The sequence below is a fragment of the Cynoglossus semilaevis genome, chromosome 4 (genome assembly GCF_000523025.1).
Source record: "Cynoglossus semilaevis isolate Cse_v1.0 chromosome 4, Cse_v1.0, whole genome shotgun sequence".
Taxonomy (NCBI): domain Eukaryota; kingdom Metazoa; phylum Chordata; class Actinopteri; order Pleuronectiformes; family Cynoglossidae; genus Cynoglossus; species Cynoglossus semilaevis.
Genome location: NC_024310.1, coordinates 6,594,825 through 6,616,191, shown reverse-complemented (window position 1 = coordinate 6,616,191; position 21,367 = coordinate 6,594,825). Strand labels below are relative to the sequence as shown.

The 21,367-nt window shown below is 40.4% G+C and overlaps 2 protein-coding genes across 5 annotated transcripts in view; both read left to right on the top strand.

Annotated features, from left to right (window-relative positions):
• Positions 1 to 12,744, top strand: part of gab2 (GRB2-associated binding protein 2) — a 41,108-nt gene extending 28,364 nt beyond the window's left edge. For 2 of the 3 annotated variants that reach the window (XM_008308802.3, XM_017032205.2), the window contains exons 3-10: positions 3,323 to 3,551; positions 5,214 to 5,809; positions 6,450 to 6,547; positions 7,348 to 7,627; positions 8,384 to 8,474; positions 8,628 to 8,730; positions 8,825 to 8,947; positions 9,807 to 12,744. In XM_008308802.3, coding sequence (XP_008307024.1) covers positions 3,323 to 3,551; positions 5,214 to 5,809; positions 6,450 to 6,547; positions 7,348 to 7,627; positions 8,384 to 8,474; positions 8,628 to 8,730; positions 8,825 to 8,947; positions 9,807 to 9,950 — 1,664 coding nt within the window. In that variant the 3' untranslated portion in view covers positions 9,951 to 12,744. The remainder of the gene's footprint in view (positions 1 to 3,322; positions 3,552 to 5,213; positions 5,810 to 6,449; positions 6,548 to 7,347; positions 7,628 to 8,383; positions 8,475 to 8,627; positions 8,731 to 8,824; positions 8,948 to 9,806) is intronic. The other variant, XM_008308803.3, reaches the window with a different exon arrangement.
• Positions 12,745 to 14,299: 1,555 nt separating this feature from the next.
• maml2 (mastermind like transcriptional coactivator 2) overlaps positions 14,300 to 21,367 on the top strand; it is a 45,638-nt gene continuing 38,570 nt past the window's right edge. Inside the window, exon 1 of one of the 2 annotated variants that reach the window (XM_025054932.1) lies at positions 14,300 to 15,992. In XM_025054932.1, coding sequence (XP_024910700.1) covers positions 15,582 to 15,992 — 411 coding nt within the window. In that variant the 5' untranslated portion in view covers positions 14,300 to 15,581. The remainder of the gene's footprint in view (positions 15,993 to 21,367) is intronic. The other variant, XM_025054930.1, reaches the window with a different exon arrangement.

Here is a 21,367-nt window from a genome sequence, read left to right as displayed (position 1 = left end):
CGTGGGAAGAACGCCCTGTGTCTTTAATGTGCTGTTTATGTTGAAGCTTTAGATTTTATAGATCTAGAAAGTTCTTAGACAAATGCTATATTTTGTCAGATGCCCGTGCCCCCAGTATTCTAGGACATAATACTGTCTGCAGAGTAACAGTGATGTGCAGTAACAGGAATGACTATTTGAAGTTGTTTTGGGAGTTGTTTTCCAACATCTTATAGTAGAGGACTCATCGTAAGTTCAGTTTCGACAGTGTCAAAACCTATTAATTTATTCGTCTTTTAACCTGTGCAAATCATTTCTTTCTTTTTGCGTAGGGAGCTGGAGCACACTTTAGGCGGTGGCAGGGTTCACTGGCTCCATCAAACACTAACTCCTGTTCTACTGTTTGACTTCAAATTACAATAAAAAAAATTATAAAATTTGAAAAAAAATTGGACAATTATTTATATGCAAAAAATCATATCAATGGCAGCGCCTAAACAAACTTTTTTTTCCAAAATTTAGTAATAAGTAATAAAATTGGTAATACTAAGTAAAAAGTAATTAAAAAATTGTTGGTTTTGTTTGCCTCAGGTGTGAATAAATGTCTTGGCAGTTTCCCTAAAGTCAGTCAGAGGAAACTAATTGTACTAAGCACACTGTGTGTTGGAGACTCATCAAGTCAGTAACATATCCTGAACTCTTCACAGCCAAGTCTCAGGGCAGCCTGGATCCTGGGCAGCTTTCATTTTACTGTTTAATATTTTTCATCTATAGGATGCACTATAATAAATGACGTATTTTACTGCCCTATATCAAATGTTACAGTGCATTAACCAATGAAGGAAATTGACTGGAAAAAACAAGGAAAAGGTTTCAGTGTTTTTGTTTTTCCACTCATTTTTTTTTTCTATTTTTGTGTTGTGGTCTCACTCACTTGATGGAACTGCTTCCCGGCGGTAACATATATCATCAGATCCATTAGTGTCACTGATGAGCCATGCAGGCTATTCCATCAACAGACTGGACCAGTCCTTTTTTTCATTTGGTTCAGAAACATGTCATATGAGGCAGATTATCAAACAAATTAAATAAAAAACAAAGGCAGACACACAGAACAGGATATTTGATAAAAACTGTAAAGATTTCTCTGACGCTCCTCGTGGTCTTGGATTATTCCTCTCATCGAGTCTGCTTCTGTGGCTGTGCATGCGGACTCAGTGGAAGAAGTGACGCTGTGTGATGAATCAATATATCTACCCATGTTAGTGGGCCGAGTGCTCACCATACGGGATGAAAGCTTTTACAAAGCTTTTTGTGGAGAAATGAGATGATGCCTAAACAGCCTGGGGAGAGTAGAATCACTCAGAACAATGCTGTAATTGAGGATCAGTGGGATGGGGTGTGGTGTCGGGGTTGGTGGTGGTGGTGGTTGAAGGGGGGGCGGGGGGTGTTCTCCCTGCCTGTGTGGCTTTTCCATGGGCCTGGGCATCTCACTGATGTCCACTGGCCTGAAGACCCCACAGCAGAGGCATTTTCCCCGACAGGCATGGATGTGACCTCATTTATTCAACTGGGCCCCAGAATACCCCACCTCCCACCCCCAGCCTCTGACCACTCCACATGCATGCACAAATGGTCACACACACACACACACAAAATCACACAGTGCATTTGTGTGTTTTTGTGTTTTCCACCGCGGCTGCGGCACTTGTGCATGGTCAGCTCCCACCATGACTCACAGACAGATCACGGCCTGAGTCTGAAAGGCCATTTGACCCATAACATGCTCTGTAGAGGTCTGACGAAGGAGAGTAATGCAGGAGAAGGGAGGGGCGGTAGACTGTGAGTCAGGAGGAAATGAATCAAAGGAGCCAAAATATTTAAGCAGTAGTTGTTTGGGTTCTTCGTGATCTGTTTTTCTTATACTATAAGAGACACTGGCAAAAGGCAAACAAAGAAGTGAATGTGTGTGGGATACACATTGAAATATTAAAACCCAGACACAGTGATTAAAAACTGCTAAATAATAATAGAAGTAGTCGTAAAAAGTAGTAGTAGTATAATATTTTATAGCTACAACATGCATTTTTAATTTATAATATTTAAAATTTCCATATTTAAACAATAACTCATTTTTAACTTTATGGTAAAGTTGTATTTAATGACAAGGACTGGCATAGTGACTAGAGGATGATGAGCAAGGAATAGCTATAAGATATAATGGATATAAAAATAGATTTAAAAAAAATAATGCTGCTAATCTATTTATTTTTAATAAAATGACTAAAAAGAATAAAAATAATAAAATTTAAATTAACCATAAAAATATGGACTGTCTTTTTTTTTTTTAAGATCCCCAAAAAGTTATGTAGGAAGAGAGGTGGTTTCTCTCAGGTGTTGAAATTTCATTCTAGCTGTTGCCACAAAAAATATTTGCAGCTTCAGTTTCACTCATCACTTTATCTGTGCTTCTATAAATCCTTAAATTTAAAAGATTCAGTGAGGGATGAATATATTTCTACTTTTAACCACCAGCTTGTTTGTGCACAGCACCATGGGTCGATGGATCAGTGTGCCTCCCACTCTACTCCCACTGCTCAGTGTACAGTACGTCCACACATTCTGGCCTCCCGCCCAGTCTGTGTGCAGCAGCATCCTCTAAGATTGCCTCTCTGCAGACTTCACAAACTGGGGTGGTTTCACTGTACAATAGGGTGTACTGTATTTTCTCCTGTATTTTTCAACTTCTCTCACTGTAGTAGTTACTGTAGTGTCTTGACTGTGTATGTGTGTGTTATTCCCTCTACCCTGAAGGTAGATGGTGGTGTGCAGCTGCAGCAGAGCTTCTCCCCTGCAGCGATCAATACTTTTTTGACTGTAGACGCGTGTTGTTCTCAGAGTCCTGCTGTGCAACAACAACAGTCAGCTCAATAAAATCAACCAAAGCTCATTGACCCCACTGTAGTCACAGTAACCTGGATCATGTGATTATAGGCCACTCACAGCCTGCGGCCCAAAAAAAGCAGAAGAGTTGTTTTGCTCTCCTCCCTTGAGGCACATTCATCCTTTCTATTGATCAGAGAGCAGACTGAAAGCTACTGAATACAAGACTCCCTACTAGGCAAGGTCAGATAAAGCCCAGAATGCCTTTCAAATCTGAGGCTTAGATTTGACTGTGCCTGAGTTACAAAAATGTGGAAGTTACTATACTTACTATGTGGAGAATACTATACTTAATCTACTTTCTGTATCATAAAACTTCCCTGTCTCCTTATGACAGCGTTTCAGTTCTCATGAACATACGGGTCAACCGATCAATAAGTGTGATTTCTCCTGTCTGCAGATGGCAGATTGCACCATATGCCTCGGTCAGTCGGAGCAGATGTCAGCAGCTCTACAACACCTCTGCCCGGAGAGCGCAAGTCATCTGCCCCCATCCACTCCAGCCAGCCGGTGCTCTTCACCTTTGACGTGCCTGTGCGCCACTCGCACCACGGCTCCTTATCCAACAGTGCACCACAGGACTACCTCCTTCTCCACCAGTGCATGAGCAGGAAGACTGAGAGTGCAAGGTAAAGGTCGGGACCCCAGACGTCCTGTGTCAGTTTCCTGTTATGCATAAATGCAGGTCAACGTACAGGTTTATGGCACTTCCTCAGTTGAGAAGCCCCCCAACCCCTAAGGGTTTCAACTACTCTGTGTCTGTGTGCGTGTGTGTTACATAACAACTAACCTTTTGAAAACTTAAAATTTCACTATAAATGTAAAATTTGTATACATTATGTATTTATAACTCTGTTTGAGATAAGGAACCACTTCCAAAAAGAAGAGAAAAAAATGTGAACAAAAGTGTTGAAACTTTTGTTCTTTAAACTTTCTTTTAATTTTTTTTTTACAATAATAAACCTTCATCCCTGTTAATTCTTTTCTTACATATTTTATGGCAAAAATGGCATAAAGCCCAATAAAGAACATGTTAACAAGATCATCATATTTAAGCTTAGCTAATATGACTCATATTGGCTTGGATGTAGACAGACTAGGAGCTGTTTGTTTGTAACACTCAGGCCCTCTATTAGCATTCACCTCACCTCCAGCTCCTGTCATGCCCACCACCAGGAATCAAAAAGCTGTTGCTATATCGAAGTCATTCAGCAGACAGGTGGTACAGTAGAAGATCAATGAGGCTGAGGCTGTAATTCATCACTCCTATAGGATTGGACTGGCCTGTGATAGAACTGCCCCATTCAGCCGCTAGACCCCAGTGAAACATGGGAAATCAAAGCTTGCAGTCCATCAACATGCAGATTTTTTCTATCACTGCCCTCAACAGCTGCTGGTCCATGTCTGAGAATATTGAGACTAGCATTTCAGGATGGTCCGTGATACTGGGCAGATCAAGAAGTGGTATGATTTAATCCATGTGAAAGGTCCACACTTGGCCTGAGTGTTGCAGCAAAAAAAACATGGATTGATTATTGAAATTCTGAGGGTACAGCAAAATGCTCTGTCAATATTCATCATGTTACCCTGATGCATTATTCATGTCAATCTGATACATTTCTAATTAAGACACATGACATGGCTGTAGTGCGAAGCAATGCATATTCATAAAGTCTAAGAAACAATTAGTGCAGGCACCAAGAACTGAATCATTGATTTTCTTTTTTCTTTTTTTTTCTTGATCTCGGAGCCATCAGCCAAGTCGGCCCATTGCTGGGGTAAATGAGCAGAAATGTCTAAGCTGTGGGGTTAGTGGTACTTCTGAAGGTCGAGACACACAGACAAGGCAGAATAAATGAGGCGTGTCCCTGGGGACAGTCCTGGAGGTTTTTAAAGTCCCTGTAATGTCAGCATTCAAATACGGTTGCCCTCAGTCTGTCAACTGTCTGGAACCTTGTAAACCGAACAAGCTGGTTCCAAAGGTAATCAAGAACCGATGCAGACCTCACACGTGCAGTGTTGTAATTAAAAATGGTGGGAGTTTAACATCGGAGAGCTATACCACCATCTAGTGGTCATTTGGGTACTCTCACTGATATTATTATAAATTGCAACACACCCTCATTACACTTAACGTTGCTCAATACACAGACAGTTCACGTGTTGTTTAGACACTTCAGGAACTTATAAACCAACCCAACAGACCAACGTCAATGGTTTTGTCTCATCTCAAATAATGAAAACATAAGGTAAAGATTGACTTGATTGTATTATTGTGTCTGTATTTTCAGGAGTGCCAGTTTCTCCCAGGCCACACGAAGCAGTCTGTTTATGGGCAGCGACTCTGCAGTGCAGAAACTCCCTCATGGCTTTTCCCACTGTCTTAACGGCATGGGCGCCCAGCTGCATGGTTTCTCTAGTCTGCCCAAACCCGGAAAACACCAGTTACCATTCCATGACGACTCAGCCCAGGAGGCCTGTTACGTCCTTCCGCGGGGATTCAGCCCAGAGGCGCCGTCATACAGTGGCATAGGTGACACTGACCTGGAAAATGAGGAAGTTTACACTTTCAAAACACCCTGCAACACCCTCGCCACGATGCACAGCAACGAGCGTGTGACGGACAACTATGACCTCCCCACACCACCTGGCTCCTTCTACCAGATCCCACGGACATTTGACAAGAATCACAATTCTTTAACGCCGTCTAGCTCCGAGTCCTCCTGTGCTCCGCCTCCCAGGCCGCCTAAACCTAACCAGGGGTCAGAGGGCAGGTGGGGGAGTCCCAAGTCAGTAGGAAGTCAGAACGGAGAGGTGACGTCCGCTGTGTCAGTTATCCCACGCAGGAATACTCTTCCTGCTGTTGAGAACATCAGGCTACACCGAGGTACGCTGTTCCTGCTGCTGCAGACACATCTTTTGAAATCACTCACTTCACCTGTTTCCTGTTTTCAAATGCAACTCCAGCTCCATCACTTCATCCACTTGTGGTTTTGCGGCGACTACTCACTTCCTTTTTCCTCCCCTACGTTCTCCTTCTCTTTTCCTTTTCCGCTGTCTCTCTTGTACTGACCACCAGTTGAACAGAGGCAGACGGGGGCAGATATGAACATACTCTGTGCAGTGGAGGGACTAATGAAATTGAAACCTTTGTAGCCTTCTCCTGAATGTCTGGTTCCAGGCTGATGAGCACTGAAAAAACACGTGCATGGCCTCTTAGTATCCTGTGTTCTCTGCTTTGTAAAGTTCACTCTCAGGCCTCATTCAGCCAGAGGCAGTGATTGACCTCAGGCTTCTGTTAGTGAAACTACAGGCTGTTCACACACCTGTGCTGCAAAGATGATAACGGCCCAGCGATGCAGTTAATGAAATGTCAGTCAAGTTTGGGTTTTTTCCTTTTTAAAATCTCATTGGAATTTTTTTTTTCGCTCTCTCTTACAGAGGGCGAAAAAAACATACTTTTTTTCTTTCAGAAGGTATTACACTGGCAAATATTGATTTTTTTTTTCTCCTTTCCATTTTTACAGGCTCCTCCTTTGAAACTAACAGTCATCACCGTCCTATTCATTTCAACAACTCAGGCCAGTCTGTGGAGTCTGTCAACGACGGATTCAGCTCCTATTTGGTGAGTTGCTGTCTGTATGTTACTGAACTGTGCTTTTTAATAGATACTGGAATTATAACAACAGAGACATATAAAATAAACTAAATCACCAACAAAACTAACTGTTAAACTAATTGTTAGACAAAGACATATGAAAAAATATAAACATAATATATTAAATAACAAAATGTTATTTTTGTGTTGTGCTGCTTTTATTTATTTTTTAATCACAAAAATAACACAAAACACCACTAAACCATGTGTCATAGTAGATCTCACTACTGTCTTAAATTTTTCATCTTTTGCTGCTATTCCTCCGTCCCCCCTGACACTTGTCCCCATCATCCATCCTACCTTGCCACCCTTTTCCTCCTACATAATCTGTTGACCTATCCATCACCATAGCAGACAATAAAGGACTCAGAGCTTATCCCTGGTATAACCCAGACTCTATGTTGAACCCATCTGCTCACCTAACTACTTCTTGCTGGCCGTATATATGTCCTGCACCACCCTCACATTCTTCTCTGCCGCTCTATTGTCACATGCAGTGCCACAGCTCCGTTTTACTTGTTTTTTCTGGTGGCTGCTTTATTGTATTTAAATTATCTGTATTTTTGTAATAGTTTAAATTTTCTACAAACATCATGTTAAAAAACTTTCATCAGGAAACAGCATAAACCTAAAGCACCAATGCTTTTTTTAAAAAAAGGATATTTTAAACAAACATCTGAAACATTTTGTTTGGTGCCGTAGTATTATTTTCCATGTTTGTACTCTGAGAGTTTACTACACGTGCCCAATGTGTCTTTTCACACCAGAGATCCAAAACCCCTCTGACTCGCTCAGACAGCGGCAACTCTGATGACAACTATGTTCCCATGAATCCCGGCTCCTCACCGCTCAGCGCTGCTCTGGCTGACAGTCCTAAAAATATCTATATTCCCATGAGCCCAGGGCCACATCACTTTGATTTCCCACAATTCGCTGCAACATTACCTGCCCGTAAGGGAAGCAGCGCCTCCATGTGTCAAAGGCCCGGTCGTCTCAGTGATGTCACACCGCCTCCTATCAACCGCAACCTCAAACCTAACAGGAAATGTAAGTTTTTGAAGCTTGGTTGTCACTCTGCAAAAGTCTGAGTTGTTATTGTGAAATCAAATCTGTGGTGTCTCACAGGCAGAAAGTTTCGGGTTTGAGTCCAGTTTTATTCAGAAATCTTTCTGTGCTGGACACATTGTGAGTGCATGTGATGATGCAGAAGGTGGATAAAGAACAGTAGAAGGAAAAACACACTGATCCTGTTAAGGCTGGTAAATCCTTGCCTCCTTATTTCTAGCAAGGATTCTTACCAGTCTTAAAAGTTCATTACTTATCCTTACTCTTGTACTTGGACATGTGCTCTTAGCATGTGCTTGGATAATCCAAGAGCTTTTTAGGAATAGAGCCAGCAGTCCCAAGTCCAACTGCAGCACTATTGTTGTAATACAATTGGTAATATAGGTGTTCCAAGCAGAACAGACATTAATTAGTTCCTGGACTGTGGGTTCAAAGCATTTCTTCCAGTCCGAAGTATTTGTGTTATGTACTGACATACATAATATATTTGACTACTTATTTAATCTACTTTTTTATGATTCCCTGTTTTTTTTAGGTTTATATACATTTGAATAGTTGCAGTTGTGATGATTTGTCATTCTCAAAGAGAAACTTACCATAAAAAAGAGTCGGAGCATAGTGGATGGATGGATTTATTTTTGCTTGCATCTACTGTATCTGTACTCTTGATTGTTATTTGCACTACAAAACAGTCATGTTGTGTCTGTGTGTTTTTGTGTCTGCTGTTGTTCTCTGCAGCCAAGCCAACACCACTTGATTTGAAGAACAATGGGATTATTGACGAGCTGCCATTCAAGAGTCCAGTCACCATGTCCTGGATTCGTCCCATGTGAGTCTGATATCAGTCATTTACGCTAAATTACTTTATGACGCACTCACAAGTGTGATAGTACACACTGGTGCTGTTTTCGCTGCTGTCTAAGGTCAAAAGGTAAAACACTCCATGGGTTGTGTTTTCTTTTTTTGTTTTTTTTTGCTCCAGGGCTGCGGTGAACTCCATGTCCTCCCAGCACTGTCGACCCATCTCCACACAAAGCATCACCAGCACCGACTCTGCAGACAGCGAGGAGAATTATGTGGCTATGGTGAGACCTAATTGTTGTAATGAATGGCCTGTTTGTAAGCAACAACAAAGCACTGAACACTGTGTGACAGAACCTCTCCTTCTTATACCATCAGCAGAATCCATCATCTACCTCTCCAGCAATGAGCGGCACCAGCAGCCCAGCGCAGAGAAAGTGTGGCAACGTGGACTACTTAGCACTGGACTTCCAGCCCGGCTCACCCAGCCCACACAGAAAAGTAAACAGATTATTTTTCTAGGTTTAAAGCCACAGTAGTCAGGATTATTGGGATAACAGTGGATTGTTGGGGTTCTTAATCACAGCACTTGTACTGTACGTTGGAGGCAGATCAGGTGATACAGAGCAGAGGCAAGCACAACTGCATCAAAGGTTGACGTGTGTGACCTCTGTCACATTTAAAAATTAGAGTGACAACTGATTTGATTCCCTTTTGTTGCTGACAGAAAACCACTGAACAACACATTTTGTACGCATGTGTTTCAGGTCATTATGAGCAGAAACGTGCAGCTTACTCATGCATTAAAACAACAACTGCTTTATTCTAAACCTTGGAGTGACTCTTTTGTCCCTTTGGACATTTCGTACCTGAGGGTGTTACCTCATCCGCTTTTTATTTAGTCAATATTGTCTTAAGACTGACTATTGTGTCTGTAGTTGTCTGTAACTTCTTTTACATGTCAGAAACCACAATGGTACAGTAGTTACAGGGCCACAGCCCCACATAGTGGTCATAAGGAGAGCTACAAATTTATATTGATTCGTGTTTACTGTTGGCAAACGTTTTTACTGCGATGTTGTCATAGTTTTAACCGAGATGACTTGGAAATAATCAGTTGTTTTTATTAGAAATTTATCTTCAACATTTTTCGCTTTAATGTTAGCAATACTGATCACTGTTTTTTGTAGTGGCTAATGCAGCTACATTAGCTACTATATTTATAATTGTTTAAAAAATTTTTTTTTTCATGATGATGTCCTACTGCACCTTTCATTTGTTCAGTGATAAATGTCTTTATTTTTCTCTGAAGTACTCCATGCAGCCTGATTTCACTTCCATCTTATTTGTCATCCCACAGCCGTCCACATCCTCCGTGGCCTCTGATGAGAAGGTGGACTATGTCCAAGTGGACAAGGAGAAGACACAGGCGCTGCAGAGCACCATGCAGGAATGGACTGATGTGCGGCAGTCAACTGAACCGAGCAAGGGGGTCAAGTCCTGACACTGTCCTATACCAATTCAATAACCAATCATCACACAGATAATCTCCAGTCTGTGAATACAGGTCAAAACATTTGGACAAAAAGCCATAACTAACTCCTATGCCCTCGAGCATTACCATTAAAGTGCACTGTTAACAGATTATCAAGCCATGCAGGTGAAGTGCCGAAGCTCCTCACACCGACTGTTAGAACAGTGCATTGAAAACACTGTCCAGGTCCATCACTCTTTCTTATCAGTCAACCCTTTACCAGTTGATACCTGTGCATCGACGCTGCACCACCTGCCTCGTCTGTGACAGAGCAAGTCACTCATCCAACTGCTGCTGTTTCACACAGTTACTGGGAGAAAACTATGGCACTATACTGTAAGAATGCACTCCCCAATATTAGGAAAACCAGGATGCACTCCAGGCTTCCTCTCTCTTTTCACTTCAATATGTCCCTTTGTGCTGAGTCTTGCAGAAGCAGCAAAGAGATTAATTTCACTGCGGGCAATCATTTCAGCTTCGCAGTGCATGTCTGCTAAGAGACCGAGGAGGTGGAACAGGGGGAGAGAGAGAGAGAAACAGGGTTCATGTCAGAAGCTAAATGTTAACAGTGCACGACTGTGTCACTTAAGGATGAGCCCATTATGTATTTAACAGCTGTCAGCTGCATGACAGACATCTTTATTTCCCAAGTACAGTAGGTACACTGTCTGTAAATGTACAGGATCAAAAACCAGGAAATGTCTTGTGTGTCTTTTTAAGGTGGAATGCTAAATCACTCCAGGTGACATTCTGTTACATTTCATCTTTAAGTCTCAGTAATCCACTAAAAGGATCAGGGTGTCTCCCTCTCCACACCATAAATAAAAGCTAGAGAAGGAAGTAAATCACACAAAATGTTTTTCCAGAATCCACCGCTCTTTGATTTCCATCTCTGGGCTCTGATATACCACACACTACACTGCTCCGTCTCTAAGCAGTAATTGTTTCCTCTGTGTAAATTATTAATAGAACGACATATTTGCAGCACGTCTCGTTGACTGTTTGATGCACTCGTATGAGGCTAAACAACTGCACTGCAGTAACACAACACTGCTGTTCTTGCAGGCCTGCCTGCCGCAATGAAGATTTGCCAGTGATAAATATAGAGCATCGTAGACCAGAGGAGGAACGATGCTCCTGTTACTTCCTCAATGCCTCAGTTAGTGTGGTTTGCCTTATACTTTGTTGAAGAAATCTTATTATCTGCCATACTATTTGACAAAGAGCCATATTAAATATTTCACTTTTTTTGGAAATAATTTTAAGTCCAAATATTTCATTGTGGGCTGGAACCACTAGAAGGTGAATCTGACCAGTGTGGCCAAGCTAAGTGCTAAAAGCTATTGTGGATTTTTTTCTTCTGAACTCGCAGCTTTATCTTTTTACTGTTTTTTTTTTTTTTTTTTTGTTTTTTTTTACTGCTTTTTAATCTTTCTGTGCTATTTCTCTGAACAGGTAAAAGCAGGTTATCATCCTAAGAAACTGATCAGTCCAAATGAAACGAAGTCCGTTGTTGTATATCTGCACCCACTGGCCACTTGGATTAGGTACTGTATATCTTAGTTATCTTAGTCCCAGTTAGAGACACTTCTGTCTTCAGAAATGCCTTAAGATGCTTTGTTGTCCAAAGTAACTCTTGTTATGGCTGCTCTTCGTTCAGTGCCCCCCTAAGGTTGCACCAAGTTGCAATGTAACGAGGAAAAACAGGACAGTTAAAAACAGGAGAAATTATGAAAAAGAAATCACAGGAAAAAAAATGTGTCTAAAGAAACAAGGAAGTGAATAAAAAATAAACAGACAACAAAATTAGGGAAATAACTCTTCTACAGTTTTGGTGCTAATTGTGAGCTAAATGCCCAGTAAATCAGCAGGTTTTGAAAATACTTACAGCTGCTCATCTGACTTTAACATTAAAACTATATAAACCCCCCTTTCCTTCTCATTCCATGAAAATGATGTGCTCCGGGTTTTTGACCTCGTCCACATGCCTTATTGCACTGAGTTTCTGCTGCATTACAGCAGGTGTACCTAATGAATTGGTCAGTGAGCGTGTGTTTGGTTTCTCTTTTTCTAGAACCAATTGGTTTCGCTCACATACATGTGAAGCGGAGGCTGGCGGTTTGAGTTGCACTGGTACAGCCCTTCCCAGATGAACTGTGATTTAAGAGAAAAGAGAAGTAAAAGCCTGTCTCCCTGTTAGTCTCTGAAGTGAAGTATATGTGTAATTTATTGTCTTAGGAAATAAAAAGAGAGAGAGAGAGAGAGCCACTGTGAGCTGTGTTTGTCTTGTTGTTGTGAATTGTAGCCTGTAAAACCACACTTTGACAGCGTGACACTGAAAACTCTGCTCAGATCTACTGTCGGATTGTCACTGGGTTGACGTACTGTTCTAGTAGACATCAGACTTTTAACCACTTTTATTGATACTACTGTAAACCATTTGCTGATTGCTTGTGTTTTAATTTATTAATTTATTGTGTGTTTTTGGAGTTGATTATAGTAAAAAAAATAAAAGTTAAAAAAAAAACCATGAAACCGGACAAGGAAACATTCTCTACTACTAACAATGATGTATGCAAAATTGTCTTGTTTTTGTGAAGCAATATGACCAATGCCAGTGTGATGATGACGATGTGGTGGTGATGATGATGGTGAAAATGTGGTACAGTTAACTCGGGATTCATGAGAATACAAGCGTTTGTTATTCATGTATTATGGTAGTTTTAACTGTGGTCATCAAATAAATCAAGAAGTAAAAGATGAACTTGTCCAGCTTAAATGTTGACGCTTTATTTCTCACAACACAGGTTTTTATTTAGTCCTGTCATCCGGACTCAGGTCTGTGCTGTCTGCTGCCCTCTGTTGGTCAGAGAGTGAGCTGGTCATTTAGTTTAAGACAAATCTTCCCCCAAATTGAAAAAAAATGTATACAAAGGAAGCTGGTTCTAGAGTTTAGGGCCCCAGCTGCAAAGTCCCTCTTAGCTAACTTAGCTAACAATTGGCCTAAATATCAGCATTGCAATAATATTATGCTAAATATCGGACAAAAGACGATGGAGAAACAATTAAGCTTTTTGTTAATTAGACAATAGTCTTGTCTCTCTGGCTTGACTCTAATCCCTAATAAATGACAGTAGATAATGTATTATGACATTAAGTTTATCTTTTTATCTTTTGTGACTTTTGAAATGTCAATGTTGTAATCCTCTTCAGGGTCCTAGCAGAGCTGGAGGCCTATCAAAATAAAAGTCTGTGTTATTCTCTTAAAAGGAGATAAGGCCAATAAAAGAGACAGAAAACTTTAGCTCTGCTTTCAAAATAAAAGCAAAATTGATCATGTCGTACAGTTTTTAAATAACAGGTTTTATCATGATAGATGCTTTTCTCTGCCTTATATGTGATGTAAATGATGGTCTTATTTTCCCTGTATATAAAGTCCATCCATTTGGCCCTCTGGTAATGCCTCCATCACTTTGTTGTTTGGGTCCAAAGATGTCACCACAGGAACTCAGAGGGCACCAAGTTGAAACCCAAGATGGCTTCCTAATGAAAATAAATGCAGCCAAGGGCTGTTTTTAAACTGTTTCTGTGACAACTTTGTGGTCTTTGTGTCATTCAGGTTATAAATTCAACATTCTGCCATCAACAAAGAACATACTGGGTGCGTAGCTGGCCGTACTCCAAGGAACAACACAAGAACGGCTTTGTAGGAGGCATCCATCTTGTTTTTTATAAATTGGTAAATGAAACCTGTCCAACTCAGGGTTTACTCTGGGTTTTTTTTTTTTTTCAAAAAAAAAAGAAGAGAAAATTCTGCATTTTGACTGGCTCCTTACATTCTAACATGACAACTACTTCAAAGAAGAGAGACAGTTATACGTACTATGTTGACTCCAGTTAAAGATTCAAAGCTGTTATTTTTTTTTTTTCATTGAATTACGAGGGAGTCTCCATCTCTGTTTTGTGGTTCCTGTACCAGCACCATCCTGCCCATGGGTATGTTGCTGTAGTTTTTGTGGAATTCCCCATAATGTGATGTTTATCAGCTGCAGCGTGGTATTGATTCCACCATTTACAACTGAAACACTTTTTACTTGGTTTTCAAAAATGTTCAAAGACCAATCCACCGTTATAAGCAGAGAGCAGATAGAAATGGGGTGTACATTTTCTTACAGAAATCCAGGTCAAACCAATTTTACGTGTCACACTAAATGGTTAGCTTCCTTGCTAATAGCAAAACAACGTAACCACACTTTCCTCTTAACTCAGTTGATCAGTTGTGCAGTTTTTAGAAAAACATCGTTAACTTCAGGTCACTGTATGTGATTGCAGTGAGTGTGTCATAGTAAATAATAATAAAGTTATTATGTCCGAATGTTCCACTGCCTGCAGGGAGGCTCTTAAAATCTTTGTTGTACAAAATGTACTTGTCAGCAGCCTTCTATTTGATTCTAAAAATCTGTAGTATTACTGCAGCACCCAAATCTGCACACGCACTGTTAAAAATGTCCCAATGTTCTTGCACCTCTATGTAAACTTTATTTGCTGGTCATTTGAAAATATATATATCTTTTGTTATTAAACGTTGGATACGACGGGGTATTAGAAAATAAAAATGAAATAAAATTACGAGATTAAGCTCTTTACCGCTAATTTATTAGAATAATAATTAAAAAAAACTCGCAGTCAACACTTCCCCTTCACACCACCAGAGTGCGCATTTGCGCTCAGCTCGGTCCGCAGCAGTGTCTCATGTCAGAGGAAGAATGTTCGTACAATGAGGTTCCTGTGTGTAGTGGCTCCACTGTTGCCTGTGTGCGCCACACGGACGAGCGATTGTCAATGGACTATTTCAGACGGACCTCAGTCGCTTTCCCTGCCGTTTCTTTGCCTTTCAGCCGCGTCCCTTCTCCTGACTGCTAAGCTTCATCCGGCTCTTTTTACTGGATGGAAGCAGGAAGACGCAGACACACAGTGTAAAGGAGAGAGAAGGAGACAGAAAAAAGGAGTAAATTCCTGACAGAAAAATGCCGTGAGTGTTGAAGTTTAGAACGTTTCTTTCTACATTCCTCTGTTTCTCAGACACCGTCCCTTAGTTTGGACTCGCTGCTGGTCGCCGTAGTCTTAATGGCTGTTTAATGGCACATTGGAGGGAAAGTAGGCAGAAAGAAAATTGGATACAATGAAGTGAGGAGGTCATAATAAATTAAATTAATCTGCGAGCAGAGACCGTGGAGAGGGAGCGCATTCATTCCAGTTGTGGGGAAACCATTACACTGCTAATTACTGTTATTGCTAGAATTAATTGTTATTAATAGAAACAGACGTCGTTACATTGGAGTTTTACTCGGACTTTTAAATCCTCATTAGAAATACAAAAAACGTTTTTTTTTATTTGACTTTTTTTTAGATTTAAAAAGACAATTTATTTGACATACAGCATCAGTTTAATGAGACAATTCAGGACAGTTTGTGCGTTCAGCCTGGTTGCTTTTTAACCACATGGTTCCACCGTCGCCTCCGGACGCATCGTTCCGTTCCATGTTCGTTCTGTGGTCCAGTCTCAACTCCGTGGACCTCCGTCGCTGAATTCACGAGGGCATGGGAGAAGCCACCCCTGCTCAGTCTTCATCCGGACCATTCGTACCCATGTTGGGTGTCGGTTTAGGAACACTCCCTGTCGGGGTCGCCAACGGGCCGGTGGCGGCCACCTCCAGGGCTCCCGCGGTGCCACAGCTCCACAACGCCATCGTGGAGCGTCTGCGCGCCCGGATCGAGCTGTGCAGGAGGCACCACTCTACCTGCGAGAACCGCTACCAGAGAGGTCAGGCTGAGAGTTCTGACCGGGAGCACGAAAGTACGCTTCACCTGCTCAACATAGTCCAACAGGGCACCGGGAACCGGAAGTCCAAGGGGGGCCGGGGAGCGAACCAGCAACCTCCAGAGTACAGCAGATCCAACGGGGAGCAGAAGGGCACAGAGGGGGAGCAGAAGGTCTCCACGCGGATAGCGGTGAGTTTTTACATTTATTTTCTAATAATGTAATATTGAAGATGTGGGGATCGTTTCATAAAATTGTGTGACCACAACCTGAACTGAAAATGTGTGGGGTTTAAATATGATGTAAAATTTGAAGATTAGAACAAATATTTTTATCACACCTTGAATGGCTCTCTAGGTTAAGTTTGGACACATGGAATAAACACTTTCAGGGCTAAAGGTCAAATTGGACCATCTTTGCTTCATGCCAGGTTAGACCATTACAGTCCAACGTACTGCTGTGATGTGACTGGAGAAACCAGTCAACAAAACCAACATAGTAAAGTTGGCAGCAGTTAGGTGACACTACACGACATGGATTTATGGATCTGTTGTTTGAACAAACAGTAACATGAGAAGTAGTTGAATGAGAATTACTGCTGTGTTGTTTAAAAAAATAATAATAAAAATGTAATGGACTCACATCCTGTAGTGTAAACCTGAGCTTTAATTAATTTAAATATTTACATGCAGGAGGTTTTTCTTTTTCTTTTTTGATTTCAAAACAGACTTAAAATCCTTGTTAATATTGTGGCTGATGGCAAGTGACTCTGTTCACTGTAGAAAAAATGAAATGAATAATTGATTAGGGCAGAGAATTATTGATGTGTTTTTGTTCTCCACCTTATTCTCTTTTCACTAAATTGTCTGGTCCAATGTATGTATCTGTAGGCAGATTTGATAAGAAGTTGTTGTTGTCTTAACAAAATATTTTTATAATTATGTTTTTTTATGGTATTTGCAGTGATAGTCCATGTGAATTAGAGTGGGGTTTTTTTGAGTCCCTTACAATGATCTGTGTGATTCACTCGTGGGTCATGACCAACTATTTGAGAAACACTGGTACTGGACAGCTTTCATTAGTCGTCTTTCAGAGTCCAGGCCTTAGGGAGATCATGATCATAGTAATAATGATAATAAAAAGACATCAGTCTTTTTGTGTGTTTTTTTTAAATATGTTAAAGATCTGGTCTGTATTACTGTGAGGTGGAATAATTAATCCAAATTTAAATCAAATATTAAGTATTATTATATATATTAAGTTAAGACCATTAAATCTAGACTAATGCAAAAGAAAAAAAATAAAATATTTTTAAAAAACTACAAGTCATAATACAATATTGTTTGCACAGCATTCCAGTCAGAGGAAATAGTTTTGGGGTCATCGGGTCATGGAGATGTTTTGCATTTGCTGCAAACTTTGTCATCATCTCTGCTCCCTAAACAAAAGGGGCTTTGACACATTTTATAAGAAAGTCGACTGTCATCGTATTTTACACAACACAGATGCAGGTTTTTATTTTAGCTCCCTTCATTTTTAAATGCTGTTTTGAGATATTGAAGAAAATGGCTTAACTTGGTGACTGTTGACTGAAAATACAGGTCAGTGGAGTTTGCATGTTTTCTGCTTGTGCTTATTACAGTGGGCTGGCTTCCTGTAATGAATATATTAAGGCATGGTCAGTTGGATGAGAGATTTATTCTCTTGTTTTCTTCCACTGGGCATTGGGAGTTCAGCATACAGTGTGGACTGTTTTCCGAGCATGGTTTCACTGAATGCCAGAAGGGTGAAAGATTGCAGATGTTCCAGCCCCCAGATTTGCTTGAGATGTCAGACGGAAAAACAAACAATGTAATATTTTTTTTTCCAGTATGGTCACAGAGGCCAGCGCTGACTTTTCTGTCCGATCATTCACTGTCAAGGCACCAACTGCGTCTTTCATACAGCGGCTAAAACCACTCACCGCACCACTCTTCATTGATATAGAGTTCTAATATAAAGTGCAGTTTAGTTTTATAGCCTATGGTATCTTTAGTGTCTGTGCTGCAAGGTAGAGTATGGCTGTAGAACATGATGGGAGGCGGGAGACGACCACAGCCTGCGTTGTAGACACTGTCTTAAAGAGAACGAGGAACATCATTATCATGTACTGTTAGCTTTGTACTGATGTTGACTGGGGAGTAGCGTGTACAAAACTGATGAGTGCAGCAAAATGGTGAAGAGGAAATTAAGTCCTGGCTTACATGTTTATATCAACCCTGAGGTTAATGTTTTTTTTTCTAACTCATGATGATTCTGTGCAGCAGCTGCAGAAATCCCCTTCAGTGCATTGTTACTGGATTTGTCCAGCTGAATCTGTGTACACTGTGTGCAGAGAGCTGGGATTTTATTCAATTAATTTTCAAATGTTTCAAAATACCAGTCAGGTTTTTGAAGATATACTGTATTCCATGTTTCCAATGTGGAAACAGTTGTGATATCTTTATATCTGAGCACATTTCCGATTGCCATACGCCTGTTATATAAACCGCTGACGATTGCTTGTTCAAGCCTTTATTTGAACAACTGTCGTTCTCTTGCTTTGTGTGGTTTGAGGTCTGCCGTCACTTTCATTCATGCAGAACTGCTCTGCAGTTCCTCTGGTCCTTTCCTGGTTTTTACCATGCACCTGTGGTGTCATTATTTTAGGATTAGATAGCTGCAATAGTCTGGTTCTAATGTATTGTGTATGCCACTAGCAAGTAATCTAGTACAAGTGATAGTCAGGTGTTCCATTTATTCTTTTAAACGCATCTGCTCATTAAGATCATGAGCCCTGTGTGGCTTGCTAATTCCAAAAAAAAAAAAAAAAAAAAACAAGAACAGGAAATTACGTTTACTTGAACAAAATAATAAGCCGAGATGCACCTAGAGTGCCATCTACTGGTTCATGAGTATATTACTCCAGACATTCAAAACAATAGAGGAACTTCCTAGTTTGACCTTTAAACATCTTATATTCTAATGCACCTTTAAACCAGAAAGTTATGGACCAATAAATGACCATAGGTCATATCGGTACTGGGATGTAGAAGAAATATAAACCCCATAATATTTGCATGTTACTAAAACATTAGTGCAAACAATGTTTTGTTTATTTTGTATAAAAAAAGCTTATTGACATATGCCAAGATGTGTCAAAAAGAAAGTCTTTGTGCTTAAAAAAAAAGAAAGTTGTATGGCTAGTTTTATTTAAAGTAGCATGAGAATATTTTTTAATTACATTTTAAATGTATGGCCATTAAAACTAAGGTGTTGGTGTTATATTGTTATAATATTTGAACGAAGAAAAACGAGAAATTTGCTGATTTTGTTGCTTTTAAGTCAAATTCTGAGGAGGCGGTGCTCCACCAGGGGTAGTGTCCATGTGGGTGACCAATTTAACAGTCAGCACATGCAAAAGAACATTCTCAACTCTCCACAGCAATATCACTTCCATTGAGGACTAATTCACTCGGGCTTTTGTGATAAACTGTATATTGGGAGCCCTATTTTTCGGTTGATCTAACACAATGGCTGGCTTTTCTCTGATGTCATGTAAACATGTTGCTGTTTTGTGTCCGTTCTACATTTAAAGACAGTGAAACATTTGTCTGTGATATTTCCCGGGGTGCAGCTGTAGATCACCAGTCGACATTCTTCTGAATTGAAAAGTAAGGCTTCCACAATGACCACATCTGTGCATGTTATTGACTGTTCACATTGGAATTTGCGATGGAAATGTACACCAAGCGAGGGGCAAACAACACAATGGATTATGACCGGCTGTGAGTGCAGAGAGAGCAGCAGCTCTTTGAGAACCGATTAACAAAGAATATGCTTTTGAATGAAATTGGAGACATGGGGAGGGAGAGACGTTATTTTCTTTAATCCGTTCATACTTGCATCAGAGTGTTTGTTTGTCACTCAAATATAGGTCACGTTAAACATCTTATATAAATTAGCACTGTGTTACAATGAAGAGAGGTTTCCTTTCATCTGACTGGGATCCAGCGGCCGTATTACAGCGTCTATCAAGTACACAGATAGTGAGACGCCGAAGGCTTAACAAACATCCAGTGAGCCTGCTGCACTCGGCATGCCATGCATTGTCAAGCCTTATTATCATGCATTTAACAAATGGCTCACTAAGCACCTTCCTGAAAGATGTGTTGGCCATGAAAATGTTTGAAGCACAAGGCCCCCATATAAATGTTTAGAGCCACTGAATACATTTCCTGCATGTGTTTACTTAGAGTCAAACAGGCCTTGAAAAAGCAGTAGGCGAGGGATGCCTGGTGATTAACAGTCCTGTGCAGTGTGCACTTGGAAGATTTTGTTATTTCCCAGTCTTGTTCTGGTGACAGATCTGGGAACTGGAATCCAGCAGCAAGCAACCTGCACTCAAAGTGTCCTGTGTTGCTAATGTGTTAGCCTGTTAGTTTTTTCACCTCACTTGTGAATTTATGTTGTACACCGGGCATTGGTTCAGTTTCATTGCTGGAACATGATGCATCATGGTCCAAAGTGTAATGGCACATAAACGTAATGCGTTTTTACCCTCGTATCGTGGCCCCACCTCCCTACACACATGCGCTTGTTTCCCGTCACTCTTGAGTGTGAACTTTCCAGTAGTGTTACTCTGCCAGAATATTCAAGCTTCACATATTTGATGTTCCAGTGCTCCAGTGACCAAAGTCCGGAAACTGTAAATCCCATGTATTTCCCATATTAGGATTAAATTAACCAGTCATGGTACTGCATGTCATATGGTAGAATAGCAGCCTTGAAAAAAGACAGGGAAGCTGTTAAAGACATTAGTGGAAAAGACAGGGAAGCTGTTAAAGACATTGACTTTTAAAGACAAGACTTTGTAGAGTACAAACCCTGAACCGTTCTGTCAGCCACCAATCCAACTTGTTACTGAACAGAACAAGTTAACAGTTAAATAACATCAAGCCTTTAACTACAAACGGTTCTACCTAATGTTCCATGGTATGTCCTAATTGCTTGTTTGATGTCTGGGAGGATGTGTTTATGTTTGCTGTATGCTTATAATCTGTCTCTAATTTGTATATCGCCTCAATAACATCGTTGTTAAATCCTTTTTTTATTAGTGAAGTACTTAATAACTATAATAACAACATACTGTTGTTTTTTTAAGTCTGATTTATTAATAATCGATATATGATAAAACATCAGATTTATTTTTACATATGATATAAAGATGCTTTTCAATAAAAGGTTTTGTTGTTTTTTTAATAACTTTTCAATTTAACTTATTTTAATGTTACCCTTCTGATTGTGAGTCTCTGGAGCGACCATGTTGTGTCTATAAATAGATATTTTCTGTGCTCTCACAGTTGGACGTACATTTGGACAGAGATGCTGTGCTTTGTCTGCTCGCTCTTGATATTACCACAGGTTTTGTGTTGGCTTTGGAAGAATGACTGTTTAATTGTTTTGAAATCCCTGCTTTAGGCTTTTGGCATCCATTTTCTTCTTTCGTCCACACGTGAATTGCAAACTCTCTTGTGTTTCTGTGTGT